The 24,775-nt window shown below is 42.0% G+C and overlaps 2 protein-coding genes and 1 long non-coding RNA gene across 4 annotated transcripts; 2 read left to right on the top strand and 1 right to left on the bottom strand.

The window, feature by feature from the left end:
• Positions 1-186: 186 nt before the first annotated feature.
• Positions 187-17,368, bottom strand: KIN (Kin17 DNA and RNA binding protein). Of its 2 annotated transcripts, none has more exons than XM_037388806.1 (13): positions 17,181-17,368; positions 14,675-14,769; positions 13,752-13,795; positions 13,484-13,606; positions 12,424-12,605; positions 10,968-11,016; positions 10,589-10,646; positions 6,638-6,758; positions 6,101-6,151; positions 5,335-5,403; positions 4,148-4,247; positions 2,634-2,734; positions 187-1,157 (listed from the first exon to the last, which is right to left on the bottom strand). In XM_037388806.1, the coding sequence occupies exons 1-13, from the start codon at positions 17,292-17,294 to the stop codon at positions 1,095-1,097; spliced, it is 1,170 nt and encodes a 389-aa protein (XP_037244703.1). In that variant the 5' UTR covers positions 17,295-17,368; the 3' UTR covers positions 187-1,094. The 2 variants fall into 2 exon arrangements, with proteins under 2 accessions (XP_037244703.1, XP_037244701.1); XM_037388804.1 differs by having other exon boundaries at positions 6,638-6,761; positions 17,181-17,367.
• Positions 2,741-6,364, top strand: LOC119148526. The gene is made up of 2 exons (XR_005104419.1): positions 2,741-3,329; positions 6,199-6,364. It is a non-coding gene; the product is annotated as an uncharacterized LOC119148526 (long non-coding RNA).
• On the top strand, positions 17,369-24,775 carry ATP5F1C (ATP synthase F1 subunit gamma). Its single transcript, XM_037388807.1, has 10 exons — positions 17,369-17,496; positions 18,230-18,264; positions 19,192-19,323; positions 19,978-20,182; positions 20,643-20,786; positions 21,173-21,237; positions 21,857-22,012; positions 23,137-23,233; positions 24,070-24,106; positions 24,638-24,775. The coding sequence occupies exons 1-9, from the start codon at positions 17,453-17,455 to the stop codon at positions 24,074-24,076; spliced, it is 885 nt and encodes a 294-aa protein (XP_037244704.1). The 5' UTR covers positions 17,369-17,452; the 3' UTR covers positions 24,077-24,106; positions 24,638-24,775.

Here is a 24,775-nt window from a genome sequence, read left to right as displayed (position 1 = left end):
CCTCGCCAGGGCAGACCGGACCATCAGGCAGACCGGACCATCAGTCTGTACTCTCCCCAGGACAGCCTGCACCGCCCCCACCCAACCAAGGCAGTGCGCCAGCTGGGCACCTTCCTGCGCTCCTTGGTGGATGTAAACCAGCAGACGCCTCCCACATTTCAAAGGGTGATAAGAAATACACTGACCTAAGAAAGGTCTATGTTTATTCCTGAACTGCCTTAGAAATTAAACATTGTACAAAATGTGACGTTTTTTACAAAATAAAAGAGTAACATCGTACATCATTTAGCATGAGTAATGTTACTCACGTAGCAGAGCAACAATGGAAGCACGAACAAATGAAGAGGATCTAAAAAACCAAACCAACAATCACCACTTTGTACCTGCACACACTTTGGCTCGTGTCCTAGAGACCTCACAAGTAACATCCACCCTGGAGTCGACATGAAGATAAATTGCATATTAGTATTATGAGGAACCCTGACAAACACGACAGAGGAGTGATGACTTGCATTCCACTATCGCCAACGCGCTAACCAAAAATACATTGGTGACAACACTTAATATACCAGACCACTCCTTCAACATCCAGGAGAATAATCCCCTGCAGCACTCTTACCTTCCTGCTATTCTCTTAATCCCTTTCCTTGTTCCTGCAGCCAGAACTCAATTTTGGCTGCAAACTGAGAAGTGTGTTGTTTCAACTCCACTGGCTCCGACGCACACTGCCTGCCTCAAGCAGCTATTTGTTGGTAATTCTCTCTCTTAGGGAACTGCTAACATGCTTCAGTAAATAAAATTCTCCAGCTTGCAGCTATCTGCTGTATTTTACAAAAGGGAATTGAACCAAATATTATAACTTTGATATAGAATTAGATGAAATATTTCCACCGATAAGATTTCCACAAACATTTTATGTAACAAATCCATAGTGATCTTTAAATAAACCCAGTTTGCTTGTGGTTAATTTCTATGTACATTATAAATACATACACACACGCAATTAAAACCCTGACATGGTAGAGTGTCTGCCTGCAAGATGCTAGAAAGATGTTTCTGAGAACCAAAATCTTCTCTGATCCATGATGAGCACCTCAGGCGAGTTTGGAAATGTCTTCATACTGGATATCTTCAACTCGGCGTCCTTTTAAAGGTCCCTGGAGAATAACATAGTAGAATAAGTAAGATCAAAATATAAACCTGTTTGTTTGTTGAATTCCCAATAGGGAGCTTAAAGAAAGATAGCTAAAGGGGTTGTCTGAAATCTCTCCACATTCAGATGTTTTTCAAGAAGTACAACCAAAGCGAATAGCACTGGAAATCACAGGCATTAGCGTCTTTACTCAGTGCTGCATACAGTAAAAGCACAACAACTACTTTTCTGTTTAAGTGTTCTGTCCAAAAGCCACATACAACTCTACACTGGAGGCTGCAGAGGGGCTGCATAGCAGAATGCATCCAAAGAACTGCAGGTTTGGGACTTGCTCACAACACAATGTTTCTGTTTCATTACTTTCAACCTGACTGGAGAATGTGACAGGGCCTCAACACTGTCCCAGAAATCTTTTCACTTTCAGGACCCTATCTGTGTTAAAGTCCTTGCAATTTTGGGGCAAACATAAGCAGCTGCTTTGAATTAATTCATTGTGAACTTAAAAGTAATAAAAAATTTTATTTTGAATACAAACTTGTATATATAAAAATTCTGGTTACCCTACAACTAAAAAGAAAATCTCACAGGCTTCACTAGTTTCCAGGGGTAGTTTCACCCATTTTTAATTTATAGACTCAGAGTTCATGCAGGAAGGCGAAATCTTAACACCTACAAGCATCAGAACTAGAGAAAAACTACCCTTGCTTTCCAAGACCAATGTTACCCTAATCCTTAGTTCCAACCAAAGCTCTTCTTTGGTCACGACAGCTGCACAGTCTCTTTTCAAGCAAATTTTCCAGAGTCCAGTATGGGCAGAGTTTCTGCAGCCCTTCTTTGCACGAGACCCCAAAAGGGTCTCTCTCCTGCAAGTTCTGTTTAAGAAATTTGTCTTGGAGACAATACCCTCTCTGCTGTATCACTGAGTTTAAAGGTTGATTTTGCAGAGAACAAAGAAGCAGCCACACAGGCATGACAACATGGCCTAATTTTAGCCCAGAGAAAGGCAACAGGTAAAAAAACCAAACCAAACCACAAAACAAAAAAAAAAAAAACAACACCTTAACAACAAACAAGACAACAAATACACACATAAAGCCCCACACTCAGTTTGGAAAAGGCAGGAGAAAATTCACCTCCTTGCATACTTAACATTTTTTACCTTCCCACAAAATAGTACAGCAGCCACGTTCAAAATAAACATACGAAATAGCTTGCAAGCCTCTTTCAAGTTCAAAACTTGCTGAATTCAGCATCCTGGCATCTTTTTAAAGGCAAAAGCGGAGCATTAGTCTGCAAAGGGGAATACGTGGCTGTTTTCCTACTGGTTGGGAATAGGTGTGTGGTGACCACAGCATCTTGCACACCATAAATCCCATCTGGAAGACAGGATTAATGATACCATTTTTCTTTGTGAAAGCTCTCCAACGTACAGATGAAAAGTGCTCTAAACAAATGAGATCTTGCAGCATTTGATACTTACAGAGTCGATGATTATTGTCGCTGAAAACTTCTTTTCATTGATAGATTCCAAGATGCCTTCATTTCCCCTGTAACCACCATTTAACACCATCACTTTCTTGCCTGAAATGAGAAATAAGAAAACAGTTACACCACAGGGCTCCCAACTCCTTTTGACGGAGTTGTGTTCAACTCCACTGGCAGCTGAGGGAGAGGTTTGCCCCAGCAGCTTCAGCAAGCAGCACCCAGCTTTGCCTCACACCCTGCGCATTTCCAAAGTGCGCCTCACTTTACTGCTCCAGGCTACGCTGATAGTAATTTCAATGGCTTCTGCCCCTACATCAGGGAAAGAAGCCAAAGCTATTTCTCCCACATCCCATTCCCTGTGCTAACAGCTCAGTGTATCCCCTTTTTGCTTTCTTCTCCCACAGGCATCAATCCTAGTGCAAGGGTGGGCAGAGCTCGCCTGCAAGTATGTTATGCTAAAGAGCACTCACCAGCACCATCAACCAGCTCTTCACCAGCTGCAGAAATGCAAAACGCAGCAGGTCTGCTGAAGAATCTCTGAATCCCAAAATCCTACATCCTGCTTCCCTGTACACTGACAGTGTTCTGCTCACTGCTACCCTGACCGTTCCCTGAAGTACTGGTCTGGTGCTACACATAAACATTAGTGTGTATCAGCCAAAAACCACCAGTGAACCAAAGAGGAGATGAGGTAAGCTTTAACAAGAATCCACAGCTATTCAAGGCATGACTTTGGAGGTAAGATACAGGATAAATATGACCAAGGGCTCTGTATGGCTCCCAGAGATGCTTCCTGGCAGCTGAAGAGAGATGCTTTCATCTCATCAAATGAGCCCATTCCTAAAGCACTTCAGTCCTCTCAGAAAAGAACCTAATTCTTACATGAAGGGACTGTGAAGACTCAAAGCAGAAACAATGTAATAATTCCCTAGAAAGTAACCAGAGGATATTAGGTAAACGATCAGAGTAGTGTATGAAATGTTGTCTCAAGAGGCTCTCCATAGAATCACAGAATAGTTTGGGTCGGCGGGGTCCTTTACAGGCCATCTGGTCCAACTCCCTGCAATAAGCAAGGACACCTTTAGCTGGATCAGGCTGCTCACAGCCCCGTCCAACCTGACCTTGAATGTTTCCAAGGATGGGGCATCCATCACCCCTCTGGGCAACCTGTGCCAGTGTCTCACCACTCTCACCATAAGAAATCTCTTCATTTTATCTAGCCTGAATCTACCCTCTTTTAGTTTAAAACCATTACCCTTGCATGACAACAGGCCCTACTAAAAAGTTTGCCCCTGTCTTTCTTATAATCCTCCTTTACATACCAAAAGGCTGCTATACGGTGCCCCCAGAGCCTTCTCTTCTCCAGGCTGAACAACCCCAACTCTCTCAGCCTGCCTTCCTAGGAGAGGTTATGGTGCTTTCAAGCTGATGAATATATAGTTTTAAGAGAACTGAAATGTAAGTTTTTGCAGTGATAACTAAGCTGAAAACTGAACAAAACAGCTGTACCTGGTGCTGGTATTACAGTTTCTAGATGTGTCTGATCAAGCTTCAGTTTGTCTCCAGAATCAATCATCTTCACAACTGCTGTATATTTGTCAATCACTTCCTGTTGCAAAAGGCAGAGGCCAATCAGAAAAATAATAATGAAAAAAATCTCTAAATTTACATTTCAAAATTAACAAACTCGGGACCGCAAGTCTGCACTTCTACATTTTCAAAAGCGGCAGCAAGGACTTCTGAGCTGTCCCTAGGGGCATCCAGCTTTCAAGAACTGCTGACCAGCCCCACTCTGAAGTTAAGGCTAGATTAAAAGGGCTCCTCTTGAACAACGACTGGTTTAATTGACTACTAATTTTTTCAGCCTTGTCTGAAGATATTGTCAACCTTTGAGTCAGCTACCTTAGCTATTCTCTCAAAGATGCAGAGCAAATTAGAGGCTTCTTTCCATCACGGGAGGTTAAGCTGGCTGGAAGCCACACAGTGACAACTGGGACACTACCTCTCAGTGAGGCAAAATGTCACTGAGGTTTTTGCGCCTAGCATAAACCATGTTCCACCTCTCATACTCGGAGCTCAGTGGAAGACAGCCACTGGGACTCATACACCTTCCAGATGTCTATCAAAAAGCTGTGATTTTGAGCTCTATACACTCTTGCTGATCCTTCAAAACACACGTGGGTGTCACCTTTGGTGCTTTTGCCAGAGACTGTTGAACCTTGGACTACCTAGCAGAGCACCATTCCACTAGCAGTGGCTGAAAGCCCTTCCGAACAACACAGCAAGGCTTACAGCCTGAAGATTTTGTACACAAATGAAATCCTGCTCAAAGACAGCCTGAAGCTTAAATATCAGTGCAAAACTGACTAGTCTCAGACTAAAATGCCATTGCACTGCTCTTGGTTGTATCACATTGACAAAGTGACTGACTGTTCTCCAAGACAGATGTGTTAATAGGGACAAACTATGCAGAACAAAACAGCGCTTAAGAAAGGATCACCAAGTACATCGTGACATTAAACCAAGTCAGCAATTCACTCCCTGCCCAAAGTAAGTCCCAAAAGAGTTAAGGTGATGCTTCAGCCCTATCAGCATTGAGTTAAAGCTGAACAACTTGCACAATGAAACAAACTTCAGAAGTTTCTGATACCAGAAAAGCTCAACCAATGCCACATGCTTCCATTTGCACACTTTACCTTCACAACTGCCTTCTTCTTGTGATACTTATCCCCAAGCTTTTTTGTTACAATTTTGACAATGATTTCCTGGAAGATTTGAAAGTAGAGAAAAAAAATTAAAATAAAAAGGCAAAACACACAAACAATTACACAATCTAAACTAATTACACATTCAGGTCGCTCTGACCCCAACCACAGATTGCACAACACAGCATGGGAAGCAACAACAGCAAAGACTCAGCTTTCAGGAATTTGTCTTTATCCCTGAGTTATTGCCTCAAAGTAGCATCTCAAGACTTTTTTTTGTTTTACAAATATGGCTACACTTGAATTCAAGATATAATGTGACAGCTCACAATGGGTCAAGGTCCGGACTTCTTGATCTAGAAGTCCAATCAAAAAAGTAGAAGCTGAGATGAGGTCTCAGCTCAAAGGCTGATGCAGACTTCCACAGCTCTGTGCAAGTCAACTACTATGTAGAAAGAAGGGGGTTGTGGTAATAATCATGATTTAAACATGACCTGTAGAGATTCACAGTACCAACTGTTTAATTATTGAATTCCACCCCATCTGAGATCAGGCATTCCATGCTTCACACTGCAGATCATGCTCAACCAGAAGAGTAATTCCTCCCAGACACTGTAATATTTCACACTTGGCAGCTTGGAAAGTAAGAGTGAATTTAGTTTGGAACCTGCTTTTGGATATTTACACAAATCAATAGTGGCTTTAGAGATGCAGAATCAGTTGTGTTTGGCAAAACAGTAATTTTTAAGACACTTACAGGCTGCAACCAGTAGTCTCTTCGAGATGTTCTTTTCTTCTCCTCTTCAAGCTACAGAACAACAAATAATCACCATTTACTTCCTCCTTTCACTGCAGCTTTCCTATGCCTTTGAAAAGCTGAACCAATTCTCCAGACCCACATCAAGTGCAGAATAAAATAAAAAAAAAACAATCCCTAAATAAGGGTAAGTCAGTGTGTGTTTGCTGCATAAAAATCAAACCGATGAGATCCAGGAATCCATGATAAAATGATGGAGATTTATACGGTTTTTTTGTCAAGTGTTTCTATATATTTTCTTCTCTTCCAAATCTGTATTCCTTTACTTCCAACATCTCAGTCATATGGGGAGGAAGCACAGATGAGCAGCAGAAACCAGTTTTAATGGGGAAGTGAAATCATTTTGCCTGATAAGATATCAAAATCCGAATTCCATAAGAACTGAAGGTCTGAGGTTACTTCAAAGGGACTCCCTGGTAAAGTGGGCATTGCCATAGGCATGGGGTTACAAAGAGACAGATCCTGCATGATTATTACCTCCATAATCTCATCCAGTGCAGATTTCTTCTTTTTCTCTTTGGGCTGACCAGAGCTATGAGCTGATTCTTTTCTTTTAACTGCCCCTTCCACCATCTTCAGTGCATTTGGTCCAAGGACACTGCTGGAAAAGTAAGATGGTGTTTTCACAGCAGACCTTACACTGTATCCTCTACCCAGATGCATTTGATGAACTGGTTGTGCAAAAAGGCCTGCTAATCTATTTAATTTCAGCGTGCAAGTCACCTTCCAGACCCTACACGTCTCCCTTCTCTAGGACTGCGTTTGGCAGATACATCTCCTTGAGGTGTAAACTCCATGTCCACTGATGTTTGCTGCTAGCAGTCCAGCAGAATGACAACAACCTAACGATCAGTTCACCAGTGCAAAAGCAAAGTGTTGATCGGGGACTTGAGTTCAATGGAGAAGAAAAAAGCAGGTCGGCAAATAAGCTTTTCAAATTCGAAAGGACAAACTTGGGGCTTTAGAGAAGCCACCTGGACAGGGGAACTCTCAAAAATGGTAGACATCTAGAACTCATTTCAGAGAGAGATACTTAACCTATCCAGCAATGGGAGAAAACACATGGGAATCTGTAGAAAAGGGCTCCACACCCAGCAAATAAACACCATCTTCACAATGACATTCAAAATAGGCAAATGGCCTACAGGTTATGAAAGAAAAGAGCAATCAGCACAAAAAGTTACGTATCATGGCCTACAGGTTATGAAAGAAAAGAGCAATCAGCACAAAAAGTTACGTATCAGGGAACATCTAGGTAAAGCTAAAGGCAGCTTGAGTTAAGCCATTTTTGTAAAGACATTTAAATGCAGTAAAAACATGCAGGTGTTCTATCATCCAAAAAGATGAAGGCGGCTGCTGTGAGGTGGAGAGTAAGGTAATATTAATATGGCCTTGCAACAAACAGCATGTTCTGCCTATGGTGAGGATGTTAGATATACTAGCAAGGGGAAGATAAGTAATGGCAATGGAGATACAGAAATGGCAGTAGAAGCAAAATCGAGAAAGAAATTGTATTTCACAGAAAGTCTGGATAATCTCCATAGTAGAGTTCTAGAAGAAATAGCAAATTACATCACAAATCAAATAGCAAGTACATAAAATAACATCTCATAAAGGGTAACATACAATTAAAACATAACAAATGCAGTGCCTATATTTAAGGCAGCTAACATATTTAGCCGTGAGGTTACTAAGAGATTCCTGGGTGTCAATTTTAAAATAAATCTTATTTAACATATTCATTAAGGACCCTGGGACAAAGTGAGAGACCACCAACGCTGTTCGGGTGTGTCATCAACATGGAGAAGACAAGAAAGAATTGGACACCAGAAGGGACTGGTTTATCTTGAAAATCAAGTTTTAAATACCACACAGAATTCAATAGCACATTATGCAAGCTCACATATTTTGGAAAAGTTTACTCTGATTACCTTCTATCTACTGGGAGCTGTTTAAGAACAACAAAAGCAGAAAGGGGTCTGGCTATAATCACAGATGACAGCTACCAGTGTGGACCAGTCATGAAAGAGTCAAATGCAATCCTAGGAAGCATCAAGACAGAAAAGCATTAGTGCCTTGTATAAGCCTTGGGAACGTTTCATTTGCAGCATGCACAAATTTATCAGCTCCCCTCTTCAAGATTAGCTGAAACTGGAACAAGGACAAGGGAAGGGATATTCAGCAGATCAGGGGGATGGAGAGATAAGGCCAGCAATGTGCAGGCCTGCTTGTACAGCACAGTGAAGAGAGCCTGAGACTGTTCTCTACAAATACATTGTCTGAGAAAGCAAACACCAGGGAGAAAAAGAACTGTGTATGTTAAACACCCAGACCAACATGAGACCAACTGCTATAAACTGGTATCAGAAAGATGGGGACAGACCTTTAAAAGGACCTGTAGCAATAGGACAAGGGGGAATGGTTTGAAGCTAAAAGTGGGTAGATTTAGATTAGACATTAGGAAGAAATTCCTTACCACGAGGGTGGTGAGACACTGGCACAGGCTGCCCAGAGCAGCTGTGGCTGCCCCATCCCTGGCAGTGCTCAAGGACAGGCTGGATGGGGTTTGGAGCAACCTGGTCTAGTTGAAGGTGTCCCTGCCCCTGCCAGGGGGGTTGGGGCTAGATGGCCTTTTTTAAGGTCCCTTCCAAGCCAAACTATTCTGTGATTCTATGAAACGGACCATAACCACATTTACGTGTGAAATTACAGACAAGGTCCTAACCATTAGAGCAAACAGGTTTTGAAGGATCTTCCCTTGGGATTATAGGGCTGCAGAGATCCTAGCTGTGTACAATGGAGGCTGATCAGTGTGCAGACAGGACTGTACACTGGTACACTTTTGCAGTACTGCAGACAGGAGTCAGTGACCTTGACAGTTGCTTCTGCTCAATCCTTAATTAGAAGTAATTCTAATCTTACTTGTCCACTGAGTGAGTTAAGCAGGGATTTGAGGATGCAAGTTCCTGAGGGAAAAAAGTAAGTCCAGGGCTCCCAGTTTGCTCAAGGGCAGTCAGCATCAGAAACTGTGTCCACAGTGGCAGTGGTGACTCCTTGCTTCATGTCAGCCACACAGATGTTCGAGGAAAGGCACAGCTCCCCCCTCACTCCTGTTCTCAGCAAGGCTCCAACTCCACCACTGTACCCAACCGCTAGCATCCCCACACACTCAAAACTCTGCCATTCACTGACTACGATCTCCTGGCCCTATTTCTGCACCCTGCTCAGGAAATACAAGTGCTAAGTTTCGGTAGCTTGTGCAGCAAGCGCAGAAGGTGGGAAGCCAGGAATTCCTACCACATGCTGCACTGGCCTACCAGACATCAGGTTAAGCTCAACTGAACCTCAGTATTAGCCAACAGCTGCAGATCACACCTTTATGCTGACAGAAGGAAGCAGCTGTGTCACCTGTGATATATAAACCACCGTCTGGTCACTTTACCATGAAGTTGGTATCCCAATTTTGCTTTTACATTCCCATTAAAAAGTTTACAGACAAGCATCTCTCATATGCTATGAAAAAAAATTACACTATTTGATATATGATTTCACATTCAGCCAAATTTTAGCAAGCACCTTAAGCACTCCTCATTGAAACTATTCAAGTAAGCATCTGAATTAAGTTTCAAACTCATCTTAAGCACAACTCAATGCTTAGGGATAAATTACAAGTTTTCCTCAAAGCCTGAAATCTGTATTTATTATTGCAAGGAACTACTTTATTGTCTCATTTTCTGCCTGGCACATCTCCCATCAGATACCTTATCTAAGAGTTGAGCTTGTGATGAGAGGAAAGCTTTCATTTTACCTGCAATACGTTTAATTAAAATATTGCCTCACATGAAAAGATGCACTGCTCATCAAACAGTTTCACAGGCTGCTGTAAGTCACTATTGTTTGCATTATTGATCCCTTTTGTCCTGCATTGCTTGTGGTTATATGATGACAATTAAATTCACGAGCTTTAGAAAGATTTACATCAGGTAGATTCGGCTTCTTAAATGATGATCAAAGAAACTATTACCTCCAATTAGACAAGGCAATCAAACCTTTTAGGAACCAAAATTAACAAATCACAAATACCCACTCATAGAAGGCTGCTGGGACTAGATGGCATTCACTTCAAATGCTTTGACTGGATCCGTTATCCACCTTTTCACACACCAGTATCTTCTTGCAGGAACTGGAAACTGCCTATTGCTTTACGGAGAAGGCTCCTCACAGCACACATTTAAGATACACCCATTCATCCATTTCAAATACAAAAGAACCATGAGGTCACCTAATATCTCCTCCTGAACAACATGACAGGATGAGACATTAGACTTCAAATATTTTGGGACAAGATACATCTTCCTGCCCACACAAATATCATTGTCAAATAAGTGCTTTGCAACAGTAAGGGTCGCCCTTAAATTCTTTTCTCACCTTGTTTTAGAAGATGCTGCTATTGAAGTACTTGCTCCTTTGTTTAAATTAAATGTAACTAAAAAATAAAAAGACATTACTCTATTTCTATCTTTAAAAGTAACTACATTGACGGATGTTAAAATTTTTTAAATCTGCAAATGGAAAAGATCATAAATTTGAAAATATTTACTAATCTATGTTTTGGTTCAGCTTTTAAAATAAATTACTTTAAACTTTATGAGAAAGAATACTTTGTATTTCTATATTCCAGTGCTACTTAGAACTGATCTCAAAGCACTTTATGAAGCACCGAGCAGGCCTCAGTGCACATCTCATTTTGATCACAAAATCAGCCTCTGTAGGTTCTAGAAAATTACATGTATCAAAATCTGGTTACCTTTTTCTTCTTCGTTTTCTCTGTTCAGTTCAGTATAGACTGGCTTTTCCTGCCAAAAAAAACCCACAAAACACGTTTCAAGAGTCAGACAGAAAACTAAGCCAAGATACCATTTTTTGGTGATCATTGATTAGCTCAGTTTTACAGACGACTGCAAAATGATTACAAGTAACTGTAATATTCATCCTGGCTTGATCCACTGAAGATTATAAATTGAAAACATTATCTCATTACAGGCTCCTGTGCAAAATTCTCTAATTAACACTCTACAGAGTTTCTGTCTGAACTTGCTCGATTCCGGCATGAAAGGAAAGTGGCCTTATTGAAGCAGTTTTCTCTATTTGAACCAGCATGATTAGACTGGTTTCTGGACAAACTCTTAACTCAGAGAAGGAAATTCTGGAATCATTCCAAATTTTTAGCACCGAAGGCTCAGACCATTTAAATTTCAATTAGTTTTAAATTAAGAAAAAGATAATCGTTTATAACAGCATTTAAATGTACCTATCAATACCCAGGATCAAATGTGAGGTTCCAGTCCCAGGCAACATGTATAGAAGTCACGGAATGACGCAAAATAAACAGATCCCAAACACCACATCAGTACTACCAAAATAAAACTTGTCACTATAAGGATCTGATTATGTCAGCTCCCCCCTAGTTATTTACTTCAGTCTCTCCACTGTACAAGTTACTTGTTACTTGTAGCCCTAAAAGTTGTGAAGAAACATAAATGAAGAGGCATCATGCTGGTTACTGTATTGTTTACTCTCCTAAAATCAAGAGTGTTTTTTAAATCACTAATCACTTGAAAAGCAGTAATTATTACTCCTTTAGTACTAAAGCAAGCCAGGTACAAAGTAACTCCAGGTTTTCCTCCAGAGCAGGTTAATCTAAGATAACTGTATAGCAGAAAATTCAGGACATAAGTGAACCGCTGTCATGATTCAAGTATGGAAGAAAACAGTCTAAACCAGTCTGAAATGGCCAGGATCAGACACAAGGGCCACAGGATTTCAAAACCACAACAAATCTAAAAAGGAGCTGTAAACCTCTGCTTTCTTTTATTTACTTTTTGAAACTGTGATTCCATAGAGGACCTTGATGTTCATCAGCCGTAAAAAACACCAGCAAGCTGGTTAGTCAAGGAAATGTAACAAGTTGCAATTTCAACAGAAACAAGTCAGTCAAGGCTCCTATCAGAAGTATGCGGGAGAAGACTATTCCTTCTGGCTTAGATGAGACCAGCAATGCAGTCAAATATGCCCACCGTTTCTCAGTTCAAACTGGTGATGAGCTTGTAATCTAAAGCATGAAGCTTACTCATCATCTTCTGACTGCACAGGAAATACCAGTGTCGAATTCACCAAAGGATCCCACCAGTGTCGAATTCACCATTAACTTAACCAAGAACAGTTTTGAGCTGAAGGTGGACATACAGTGCAATTTTCCTCACCAGTTCTTTCCCCTCCAAACCTCTTCTAACTTGTTGTTCAATGAATTTCGCTGTTTTTTCTTCATCATCAAGGTCCTGTTTCTTCTTCCTTTCTTGTTCTTGTTGCCTGCGAATAGTCTCTGGGTCCCTGTCAATGTACTGAATATACCAGCCTTTTGGAGTCTCATCAACCTTGCAAAGACCTAAGAAGTCAATAGAAGAAAGAGTAAGATTAATACTAACAAAAGCAAGCAAGGGACAAGGATAATTTTCACAGTCCAGGTTCACTATAACAATGCAGATACTTTACCAGAGACAATGTACTCCTTTACTGGCCTGGTAGAATTGACTTTGAATTATCTTTAGTATGTGTTCCTGCCCTTCAGCTAGCCAGTTCTATTTGGAAATAGGCCAGTGTATGTAATAAAGTGAACAGAGTGTTTTGCAATACTTTCCTTATTGAAGGAAATGTTTCCTTCCCACTGTTTTAACAGGGAAGAAAACAGAAATCTAACATATATGAACAATACACACTAACAGCATCATATTAAAGGAAACATTACTATGCTACATTATTGTTACTAACTTACATGACTCATGAACGTGTCCTGTAGAACACAGGCAATCAGAGCCAAAGTAAACTTTCTGTCACACCGCAGTGCCATTTAATCTCTTTTAATCCTGCTGAACAAAAAACCTGCAGATCTTGAGCTTTAAACCCTGTCACTTCAAATACGGAAGGATTCTGTAGTCATGAGAAGTGTTCTATCATAGTTTCTAATTTTTAAATGGCAACTGTTGGAAGTTGATTTGGAACTTAGCAATACTAACAGTAAATACAGACCAGCAGATGAAACTAGGAAAGGTTCATGACTGATGTTTGCCAGGTTTCAGACATTTTTCATAAGCAAATTCCTAATGGTTAGCACAGAAATATGTCTGGACATCTGTTAATATATATAGAGGAGGGAAGGGGAAGAAAGAAAAACGGAGAACTAACAGAAGTGTTTACTGATCAATTATCAGCAATGCAATCAGCCAATAATTTTACAACTCCTCAACCTCGAGAAACTACACTTACCTTCTCTCCCCAGCCACTTAGTAAAATCAGTCAGTGTCTCCCACTGTGTGGCATTCATGTGGATGTGTTCTCGATGACTGATATACTCATTGTACACAATATTATTGTGGACCCTCTTTGTTCCTGAAACACATCATCATCATGATGTTATTATTAATATTAATGTTATTATTAAAAAATATGTGGGGGACCTAGGACAAACCAACCAAAACTTCTCACACAGAACCAATAAAAGACATTAAAAACAAACAAAGAGCAAAGTATTTACCAAATCGCCTCCTGAGCAGTTCTAGGAAATCATTTCGGAATTCCCTTAGGGGATAAAAAGAGAGTATTTTAATAAAACTTTAACGATTCCAAAGCAATTTTCTATTACCATTAACAATTAAATATTTGCAGCATAAGCATGAGTATTCTTTTGAAATGAGCATGATGAAAATCAGATGCTCATTTCCCTGTCTCATAAAGTAGTATTAAATGCAGTACATACACACAAAGAAACACAATATGGTACATGCATGTACAAGTTAAATCTTCAAAAGGATAATAGCCTTTCAAAGGCATAAAATGGAAAGAACAAAATCTAAACACTTCCCGCTAATTGCTGGTATTTCATTACCAGGTCTCTTCCTGGCCTGACACAAAACACAGGGCAGGAGAAAGGGCAGCAGCGGTGGGGGAGGGTACACTGATCACTCATCTCACTGCTAATTCAAGGGCTTGAGTATAAAGCCTCACTTCAGACTCAGGCTGAAGACAGCTCCAGTCAACCCAGCTGTCATGTAGGTCAGCTGGACAAAGGACTGGGGAAAGCTGTGGGAAGTTTGTCACACCCCTGATTTGTTATCTCTCTGTAATGGTTCTTTTAGCTCTTTGTAACTCTGCGTGTGTGGCAGTCACTTAGCTGGGGCAGAAGGGTGACGTACTTTGTAACGCAGAACAACTTAAAATGAGACTCAAAACGCAAGATAAAACTGTCAAATTTGATTAAACATCATGGCTCCTTGAAGCCTCTCACATGCGTTCTAAAGAGACATTGCCTAAACTTTCACACTGCCTCTAAAAAAAGAGCTGACGCTAAAATGTGTCAGAATAAAGTGTCTTCAATGGGACGTGACTGGGCCTTAGAGGTATGGCTGTGCAGACCTGGTACAGGAATGAAGATCTGGGTAAGAATATATAGAAACTTACTCAGAAAAGTAATCCATGAATTGCTGAGGATTTTCAGAAGCCAGCAGCAATTGCCTCTGGTGGGACTCTGACATGCAATGACATTTGAAGCCATTCTATAAAACAAAAATAAATACCTTGCCTGACTTTGTCTCAATTTGCAACATGCACACAGCTGAACAGTGTTAAAAGTAATGTTTTACAAGTCAAATTTTCTTGGAGGCTCTACAGAAAACACCTTAGCCCAGCCTCAGCCTAGCGTGGGGTGGTTGTTCCTCCTGACCAGGCAAGCCAGAAAAAAAACTCCTCCCAAGGCCAAGAGCCTCCAGACAAGTGTGAGAGGGGATACGAGACAGGACATTCCAGCAGTACTCTTTGTCCCTTGTGGAACAGCATAGACATGGCTGTGGACCACCCAGGTCCACCTAGGACCCATCCAAGCGCTTGTGGGAGAGCACTGGAAATGTCTGCTGGCTCCCTACCTGACCAACACCAACATGTGTAAGCAGGCGGGGGGGAGCGCTCAAGCTGTGGACTGTGATAGTTTGGCAACCTCTGGCACAGGGCTGAAGCTGTCAGAGCTCCCCAAAAAACAACCAGACATAGGATGTTTGACTGCACCCTTTTTTGTCTAATGCTCTTTCACCACAATATGATTAAATCCACAGCAAACTTCATTCCATGGGAGCCCCACTTCCCTTACAAAAAGATCTGGTTGTAAAGCAGCGAAGCTTTTTTGCTTGCAGTCACTGGGAGGAGAACCAGATTTGAGCTTCTTGGGTGAAAGGAAGAGGGGAACAGAAACAGCTGAAGAATGATGCAATTAAAGATCCACAGGATGCCTTACTTCTCCTCTCTAAGGCACATTAAAGATTCTGTTCATGGAGAAAGGCAAACTAAAAGCATAGTTAGCCCAAGTGGAGGTACTTTTGGAGCACAGCTCTGGCGGGAATCAGGAAGAAGAGGACACTCACATCCTTCAGGCATCTGGGTCCATGTGAACAGACAAGTGAAAAAACAGAGGGGGAAACTTCAGAGAAAAAGCACCTCTTCATGAAGGGAAGAAACTGAGCCAGAATCAGAAGTACAGAGTCATCAGTACAGGAAAGACATGGACCTGTTTGAGAGGTCCAGAGGAGGGCCACAAAAATGATCAGAGGGATGGAGCACCTCTCCTGTGAGGAAATGCTCACAGAGCTGCAGTTGTTCAGCCTGGAGAAGAGACAGCCAGGGAGACCTTCTAGCAGCCTTTCACTACTTAAATGAGGCTGATAAGAAAGATGGGAACAAACATTTTAGCAGGGCCTGTTGCAACAGGACAAGAGATAATGTTTTAAACTAAAAGAGAATAGATTCAGGCTATATGTAAGGAAGAATTATGATGAGGGTGGTGAAACAAACACTGGCACAGGTTGCCCAGCAAGGTGGTAGATGTCCTGTCCCTGGAAACATTCAAGGTCAGGTTGGATGAGGCTGTGAGCAACCTCATCTAGTTGAAGGTATTCTTGCTCATTGCAGGGAATGTTGGACTAGATGGCCTTTAAAGGTCCCTGCCAACCCAAACCATTCTGTGATTCTATGAAAAGTGACTCACAATGCTCCAGACAGGCATCCTCTTGGGCATGTCACTGCACACACCTTGCTCCCAAGAAAAATCACGGCTACCTTCAACTCCTGGATGGGAGCCACCTAATTCATAAGCCTGGCAACCTCTCAAGGGGTGTATGAGGGACTCGTCCCTCCAGAGGTTTTGGGGCCACCCTGTGCACCGTCTCACCCTGGGCTGATCATTCACTCTTCAGGGGACTGAACATCTCCAAAGATGGATCAGAGCCAACACACTTCTTCCAAAGTGGATGAAGACTTCTTCCATGTGGGATTGGGGATACCAATAGGATCACCCCACCCTCAGCAACTAGGAACCCTCCAGGTCCCACCAATCCGCCCCCCAGGGGACCGTAGTCTGTACAAGAGACTGGGGACCCCCAAAGGAGAATAAGGGCCCTGTCCTATGCTCCCCTAAAGTGAGTTGAGGCTCCCCGTGCTCCCGGAAAGCGAGGCCAGGATGCTCCCCTGAAGGATTGCACCCCACAGACAAGATCAGAGCCCCCACAAGGTGACTGAGGACACTTCCAAGGGGAAATCAACCAACCCTACACCCCCGCTGCAAGGGGACCAGGGAACCCACAGGAAGGTTATGAAGTCCCACACCCCCTGAGTAAATCCCAGCCCCCACAAAAGGATTAGGGATCCCCCACAAACGCGATCGCATCCCCCCTGTGTCCCCCTCAATGGCACTCTGGACGTTTACGTGGGAGATTGGCCCCCCCGCCCAAGGGGACTGAGGACCCCAACCAAAAGCATCCGACTCCCCTGTGCAACTCCAGGAGAGCGGCCCCCCTCAAGGGGCCTGGGGTTCTGTACCAGGGGACGGGAGCCCCCCCCCCAGAGGATCGCCAGACCCGCAGGGTTCGCGGCCCGCCGCGCCGCCCCGCCACAGGCCCGGCCGCCAGCGAGGCGGGCTTACCTCATCACGGCACTGCTTCTGGCACATCTGACAGTACCAGCGCAGCTTCTGCAGCCCCTTGGACTTGATGCGGTTGGCGATAGCCTTAGGACTGAGGAAATCCGACTTCCCCATGGCGGCAAGGCTGAGCCTGCTCCGCCCCGGCCCGCAGCCTGCGCCGCCGGAAGTGGCTGCGCGCGCCCCGGAAGCGCTTCCCGCCCCGCCGGGACCCCTGCGCGCACGCGCCGTGCGGGCGCGCTGACCTTCAGCGGGGCTGTGGTGGGGGCGCCGCCATGTTCGCCCGTGGAGCTGCCGTCGCGCTTTACCAGCCGCAATGGTAACGGGCGGGGGTGTGGGATAGGAAGGACCCTGTGGGGACGGGAGGGGTGCGTGGCGGCGGCGAGGTGGGCGGCTGGGCCCGGCCCTGGGGGGCCGAGGGGGCGCCCGAGCTTGGCGGGGTCTCCGCCCGGGCGGGCCGCTGAGGTGCTGTGGCCTCTGGTGTGGCTGGAGTAGCGGTGACCGTGAGGCTGAGGGCAGGCGGCCTCCCCGGGCACGGCGGTGACCTGCCGGGGACGAAGGCTCCGACCTCTCGGCCGCGGTCTTGGGGTGGGGGGCGGGAGGGAGACGGGAGCCCCTAGGGAAGGGGGGGCGGGGTGAAGGGGCCAGGCAAGAGGAGTAAAAAGGACAGCTTCGGAGATGACAAGCGGTGCAAGGAGGTTCTGCTCCTGTCAGGAAGTGGTGTAGCCTCCTCTGCTCCGATTTAATAGTTTTTTTTAAAAAAAAAACAACAGTCACGTCTTTTGGAAATTGTACCCTTCTGGTGCCCTGTTGCCCTCGTTTACATTGTACCCGAGGTAGTGGATAATGCATTAAATGATACAGGAGATGAGGGGAAAGGTAGAAAGTATGCATACAAGGTGTGGTTTAGAGTGGCCTGTCCCTGGCACAGATGCTTTTTAAGAAGCAGCAGTTCTTAAATTTTCATCCCTCTGAAAGGGACCTGCCCCTGACAGGTGTTGTTTTGCGAACAACTAGTGAACGATCCTGATTTCCCCTGCATTCATTTTCAGGGGCCAAGTCAGGAATATGGCAACTCTAAAAGACAGTAAGTACTGGTTTTGTTTGCTTTGAGAGAGGAGAAGGTGTTGCAGGAAAAACATATCTTAAAATATAATTTCAGCTAGCTTTTACTGCATAAACTGATTGTGATACACCATAACATTTACATATGAGCCTCCAGCACTTCTTACATTAAACAAGTGTCCTTCAGAAAAAACATTGCTTAAAATGGTTTTAGCACTAATTTCAATATCATTTCAGCAAACCAATGTAGTTTTAGTCAAACATATTTTAAAGATAATTCTGTCATATGTGCTAAACCAGGTTTTTGCTCACCTTTAAGAATTAATTTATTTTCTTTTATGTTTGTTTCCTTATGGTTTTATCCAGCATTTGGGAGGAAAAAAGGCTGACTGAATGGTTCCACTTTGATAATGCTTATTTAAGCTGTTCCTCATAGGTTCTTATACAAGGATATTGCCTTGGAGTTGTGCTTGTCTGTAGGACACCTGTTTTGTTTTCTTTCTGAATCTCCTTTTGTCACATTCTAAACAGAGGAGGAAGTTTATTCTTTGTCTCCTTACTATGGGGTCTTTATTTCCTCTCCTTGTCATTCTGGGAGAAAATGGCAATAGACCACAAATGATATATTTGCAAAACAAGTAGAACTGGCTGGAAAGAGAACAGTAAATATATTTTATGTTGGGCTAAATAACAAGTAAATGTTATGTCTGGAGGAAAAAAAGGTATCGTAAATATGCATTTGGGTTAGCCAGATTACCGCTCTTATTACTATCTCACTGTAAATACTAAGGTATTTTATGAGGTTTATTTGTGCATTGTCTGTTTATTTTTTTTTTCTTTGAGGAACTTGGCATGATATTTTTAGGTGGCTGTTGCTAGCATTTTATTGCTTGGTTTTGATGTCATTGTGCCCAGTACAGCCCATGACCTTCAACGATTAACCTTGTAGTTACCAGGCGTTTGAAGTCTATCAAGAACATTCAGAAAATTACAAAGTCCATGAAGATGGTTTCTGCAGCCAAATATGCAAGAGCTGAGAGGGAGCTGAAGCCTGCTAGAGTCTATGGAACGGGAGCACTGGGTGAGAGCAGACTCTTTTCACTGTGTGATGTGGGAACAGAAGAGGAAGGCTTTCATGGTGGTGATGAAATGCCTAGACTTTTTAAACCCTTTGGTAGTTAATTTTTTTTTCCAAAAGAATTTGCATCTGTAGGCCACTCTGAGTATTCCTTATAAGTAGTTTACAGAAAGTGATTTTTTCAAGACTTATTCATTGTGATTTCTGATTACTCTTTAACTTGATGTGGTTGCATAGTTGTTTTTGTTAGTCATAAAAGCACCACAGATCAGAATTTCTGCCTGCTTCTGTCTGTTAATGGGATTGTGTCATATCTCTGTAGCACTTACAGCTACTGCCAAACCTTCTTGTGAACTCTTGGGCTGTACATGTTCCTGAGGCACTGGACCTGCACAGTGAACTTAACTAAGTAATAACACCAATTGTGTGATGGCCGATTAGAGGTGTGGGTGGCTTTGAATTGTTTCATTGTCAACTCTGGTCAGGTCACATGCTTGCTCGTGAAGGAGATAAAACTCACCTGGCTGAGATTTGGAGCCCCTTCAGAAATGTTTTTAGTTAGAATAATGCAAAGGTATTTTGATAAGACTTATTTACTTCTTGGCACCCTTGAAAAACTTAACCATCTTTTTTTTTTTTTTTTTTTTTTTTTTATAGCACTCTATGAGAAAGCAGAAATAAAGGCACCTGAGGACAAGAAGAAGCACCTTCTTATTGGTGTGTCCTCTGACCGAGGTCTTTGTGGTGCTATCCATACGTCTGTTGCGAAAACCTTGAAGAGTGAGATTACCAACCTCTCAAATGCAGGGAAAGAAGTTATGGTGGTTGGAGTAGGTGACAAGATCAGAGGCCTGCTTCAGAGGTGAAAAGGATGGATCCCAAAACTCATACTCCAGAAGGGTTTGGTTGGGTGGTTTCCTTTGTTTTGAGTGGTAGAAATTTTAAGACTGCTTAGAAAGCTGTGTGGCATTCACAGGAAATTGCATTAAATGGAACTATGCTAAATTCAATTTCCTTCAAAAAAAATTTGCAAATATGCTAAGAGAGGTTTTGATCATCTTGACATTTGTGAAACTGCTGCACAGCGTTAGTGTATTTTTGAAACTGGTCTGAAAGCAGCAGCAATGATGCTGTTAAGTGCGTGTTTATCATGAAGCTATCTATCATAATTTAACTGAAAAAAAGCAAAATTTCTCTTGGACCGTAATTCAATAAAATGCTTAGTTCTGAGCACGAGTAAGTTGCCTGAGTAAGTCTTGCTGCCACATAGTTGTGCCTTATAGCATCCATTTGGTTCTAACACATATCCAATGTTACTGCAGGACGCATGGCAATTACTTCCTGCTGACATTCAAAGAAGTGGGACGGAGACCTCCGAGCTTTGGAGATGCTTCAATGATTGCTTCAGAGTTGTTAAACTCTGGGTATGAATTTGATGAAGGCTCTGTAATCTACAATCGGTTTAGGTAAGATTCAACTGGAAAAATACTTGATAAGAGGCTTCAAAGAGCATGTTGGCCCGATGAAGTAATATGAAAACTGACGGTGACTTGTCATGTTTACTTCATTTTTTGAGGAGTGAGTTTTGTTATGTGTGAAGAGCTGTTTGTTGTGGGTTGGTTGGGTGTTTTGATAGCTGTGGTTGGCATTCTTTTTTACTTGTATAGTAGGTGATGTTATATTTACAGCCAGAACATCATTGTATCCACGTGGTATCCAAGATCTTTTCACCAGGATTATCACAGGACTTGGTGGAATCGGAATGCCAGAAGTTGTCTATTCTAATTTGATTTTAAGCACTCAATTTAGGGTTAGTTGAACTGAAGAACCTGTTAATGCTATTTTTATACAGGTCTGTCATCTCCTACAAGACTGATGAAAAGCCAATCTTCTCCCTTGAAACAGTTGCTGGTTCTGGTAAGTAGTGAACTAGAAACCACCAGATATGTGAAATGATAAATCACAGAAACAGTACCCTGAACATGGCAATATGGTATTAAAACATCGTATTATGGTCCACGTGTTGTAGGTTTAACAGATTGTTTTATCTTGGCAGTCTAAGGCTGATTTATGGAGGTGCTGTGAGGCAGGGAGGTTAAAAGGAAAGGTCATATTAATTTTGGTTTGAGATTCTCTCTCAAACAAGAATTGTGCATATGCAAAACTCTGTCATTTCCAGCGTTTTCAGCCCTGAACAGCCTGTGTATTGAGTGACTTTGCACTACTCTGTAAAAATACCCAAAAATCTTTCCACAGCATTGTATGGGAAGATTAAACATAATACACCAATAATGTGTTTGGCCTTGGTCAGAATCTCACTTTCCTGGTATTAAGTAGAAATAAAACACATAAAATACTAAATTTTCAAGTAGCAGAGAGATTGTGAAAGTACACCTGGTATGCAGAGAAAATCCCTCTGCATTGCTTTAAGTAGAGAAACAGGCTAGCCTAGTAGGCTTTTGCATAGCATTGTACTGTTTTGCCAGAAGCAGTATATCTTGCATTTCTCCCAAGTCTGCTCTTCCATATTTTGCAGAAAGCCTAAGTATCTATGATGATATTGATGCCGATGTGCTGAGAAACTACCAGGAATTCACACTAGCAAATATTCTGTACTACTCCCTGAAAGAATCCACCACCAGCGAGCAGAGTGCTAGGATGACTGCTATGGACAATGCTAGCAAGAATGCTTGTAAGTCTACTCTGTGGGTTTCCCAGGGCTTTAGTAGTTTAGTGTGAAAGTACTGATGTCACTTTGTGTAATTCTTTGCTTCAAAAATGGTAAGGAATGAGCTGGTTTCCTCTCTTCATTCCATTTTGGGTCTTTTTGAAGCAGTTCAGTTGGGTTTGTTTTCTCAACATGTGAACCTTATTTAGTCCCTGGAAGGAGGAGTTGCTGTTAAGTATATGAGAAATGAGACTAGGTAACTGGAAGTGGATTAAGATTCTTTAATGAGAATATTAAATAGTAAACTAATCTTGTAATGGCCAGGTACTCTTTATGCCCTTCTAATGTGGCTGATGTGAAGATTTCCAGAATTGTTATAAACCTGTACCTACTTGTGAGCCAAATGTAATTAGTACTGCACCAATTTGAAGGTGGGGAAACTGAAATTAAATACTTAATACTGTCATGGAACAAGTTGAGAATATAGAAGTATTCCTTGGAAGGTGTCCAAACTGAGTGCAGTGCAGAGTATGCAGTTAGTATTAGTGGGAGATAGCTAATGTGGCATGGTGATAAGACTTCAGCATTTAGAAGTTAGTGTTGCATAAAAGATACTGGTGACTGAGTGAAGCCAATGTGCTGTGCAGTTGGGCTGCCTGGAACTGTAGGTGTGGCTTTCTGCTGACCACCTGATCTTGAGAGAAAGAGATGATACCTTCTGCATGTAAAAAAAAAAACAAAAAAACAAACCACTAAAACCCACTAACAAACAGACAAACCTGGCTCCCTTTGCCAGACCAAGAGTAACTTGAAGGAAATACCACTGTAGTTAATTGACATTGAAATCTAATTTAAAAGCAAATAATGCATGCTTGTGTTATGTTAAAATAAGTTATGTCATATCACAGTATTTGCTAGTCTGTCAGCTGTTCTTGGGATTTTTAACTGATGCCTCAAGCCAAATTATCAAGTTTCTTGTTTGTCTACTAGTGGAGTCATCTGTAGGGGTAAAAAATGAAAAGTGCAGTAAGCCTCTTGATCATTTGCATGGATTTGAAAGACTATTTGATACTTTGTTCATACAGCTTCTCTTTATCTGTATTTGAACACTTATTATATGTTTAAATTTCAATCTTAATTTTTTCTAGCTGAGATGATTGACAAGTTGACCTTGACATTCAACCGTACCCGTCAAGCCGTCATTACCAAGGAGCTTATTGAGATCATCTCTGGTGCTGCTGCTCTGTGAGTACCTGTATAAACGTGAAACAGGAGCTGTTGCAAAGCCATGTAATGCTTGTATGTCCTGCTTCAGTCAGGTTAATGGGGAAGGCTAGTGCACAAGGATCCCAAAAGTGAAGGGAAGACAGTCTATGCAAGATTTCCAGCTTGTGCAGTTCTACTAACAATTGTGAAGTTGGTCGTCTTTTTTGGCCAGATAAAGTTAAAAAGCTGGTAAAATAGACCTTTAGCCACAACACACATCCTTGCTTGAACAGGTAGTGATCTTCCTCCTTCTTGGCTTCCAGTGCATTTCCTCCCTCCTCCCTTCCATTTGGACTTTTCCTACTTTGCTCAGACAGCCCAGCAGTGTTGGATGGGGGAGAGCAGCTCAAGTGACAGAGCTGGATATGGATAAGTCAGCCTGTGCTGATGTTCAGAAGCTGAGACTTTGGAGGTGGGGGTGGAAGGAGGAAGGAATTTCCAAAGTCTGTTGATACTGAATTTGTATTTTACTTTTTAAGTTCAGTATTTTGCTTGTTTCCCTGAGAAAGAAGTTTTGTGACAGTGTGTACTGCAAGTTACAAATGTGTGGGCTTAGACCACAATTTGTAACTGCGTGTAGCTCATGTGTGTTTCATCTAACACATAAAAATTGTTGCTATACTCAGATGCAAATACATGTGTTACTATCCTCTGTTTACAAAATGACTGGAATACAACCCCTGTAGCAGTTATGTGCTGTATTGTGCTCCTCACAATACATTTATGGTCATAAATATGTGCATAGTTTTGCCTGAATTTGCATGAATTGCTTCCTAACCTGCTTGTTCTGTTTTTTCTCGTAATACCATAACCAGGAATTAATTGGAAAAAGCGGTTCAGCAAAACCAAGAGGTAAAGTCACAATATAGAAGCTAGATTGTGTTTTAAAATTAATAAACACAGAAAATCAGAAGTCAAATGAGGAAGTGGGAATTCAGTGGTGTTCGTCAAACTTCTCTTCCCAAAATACTGGGAAACTGCCCATTGCTAGATTGAATCTGATTTTAAAAGTTGTTGTGAAGTGTCAGTATTACAAGCAAAATATGCCCATGATAGCGTACACCCACATTTGACATAATTTTCTGTGGTTTTTTTTCTGAGTTATTGGATGCATTTGCAATTACTGTGTTTATTTTTTCATAGTGCTCTGACCTTATGCAATGACTTTAAAATATCTGTATGTAAGACATTGTACTTGAAGAGCTTTCCATAGCAAAACAAGCATATTCAAAATTTAAAATTTGAGGAAAAATAGACTTGATAAAGAGGTTAGGGGGTAAGGAATATTAATGAGTTGAAGCATTCACATTGGAGGAGATAAAAGTTTTAAATGAATTATTAAATAAACGAAAAGGTTTTAATTTGCTTCAATTTGCCTTGTAGGTGAAGAAGAGCTCTTCTGAACATATGGTTTAATCTGCCTGTGTCTGTGTTAACCAGACTGCTCTGTTGTTTTGTGAAGAAATGGTAAAGCCCCAGAAATCTGTACATTCTTACAATAAACCACCTACATGAAACTAA

The sequence above is a fragment of the Falco rusticolus genome, chromosome 5 (genome assembly GCF_015220075.1).
Source record: "Falco rusticolus isolate bFalRus1 chromosome 5, bFalRus1.pri, whole genome shotgun sequence".
Lineage (NCBI taxonomy): Eukaryota > Metazoa > Chordata > Aves > Falconiformes > Falconidae > Falco > Falco rusticolus.
This window is presented reverse-complemented; position numbering and strand designations above follow the sequence as displayed.

Coding starts and splice junctions, on each gene's coding strand:
- KIN (XM_037388804.1), bottom strand. CDS start 17,294: ATGGGGAAGTCGGATTTCCTCAGTCCTAAGGCTATCGCCAACCGCATC. Junction 14,770..17,180: donor AGAAGCAGTGCCGTGATGAG/GTAAGCCCGCCT, acceptor TTTGTTTTATAG/AATGGCTTCAAATGTCATTG. Junction 10,647..10,967: donor AGAAAACGAAGAAGAAAAAG/GTAACCAGATTT, acceptor TTTATTTTTTAG/TTACATTTAATTTAAACAAA.
- ATP5F1C (XM_037388807.1), top strand. CDS start 17,453: ATGTTCGCCCGTGGAGCTGCCGTCGCGCTTTACCAGCCGCAATG. Junction 17,497..18,229: donor GCGCTTTACCAGCCGCAATG/GTAACGGGCGGG, acceptor ATTCATTTTCAG/GGGCCAAGTCAGGAATATGG. Junction 20,183..20,642: donor ATCAGAGGCCTGCTTCAGAG/GTGAAAAGGATG, acceptor ATGTTACTGCAG/GACGCATGGCAATTACTTCC.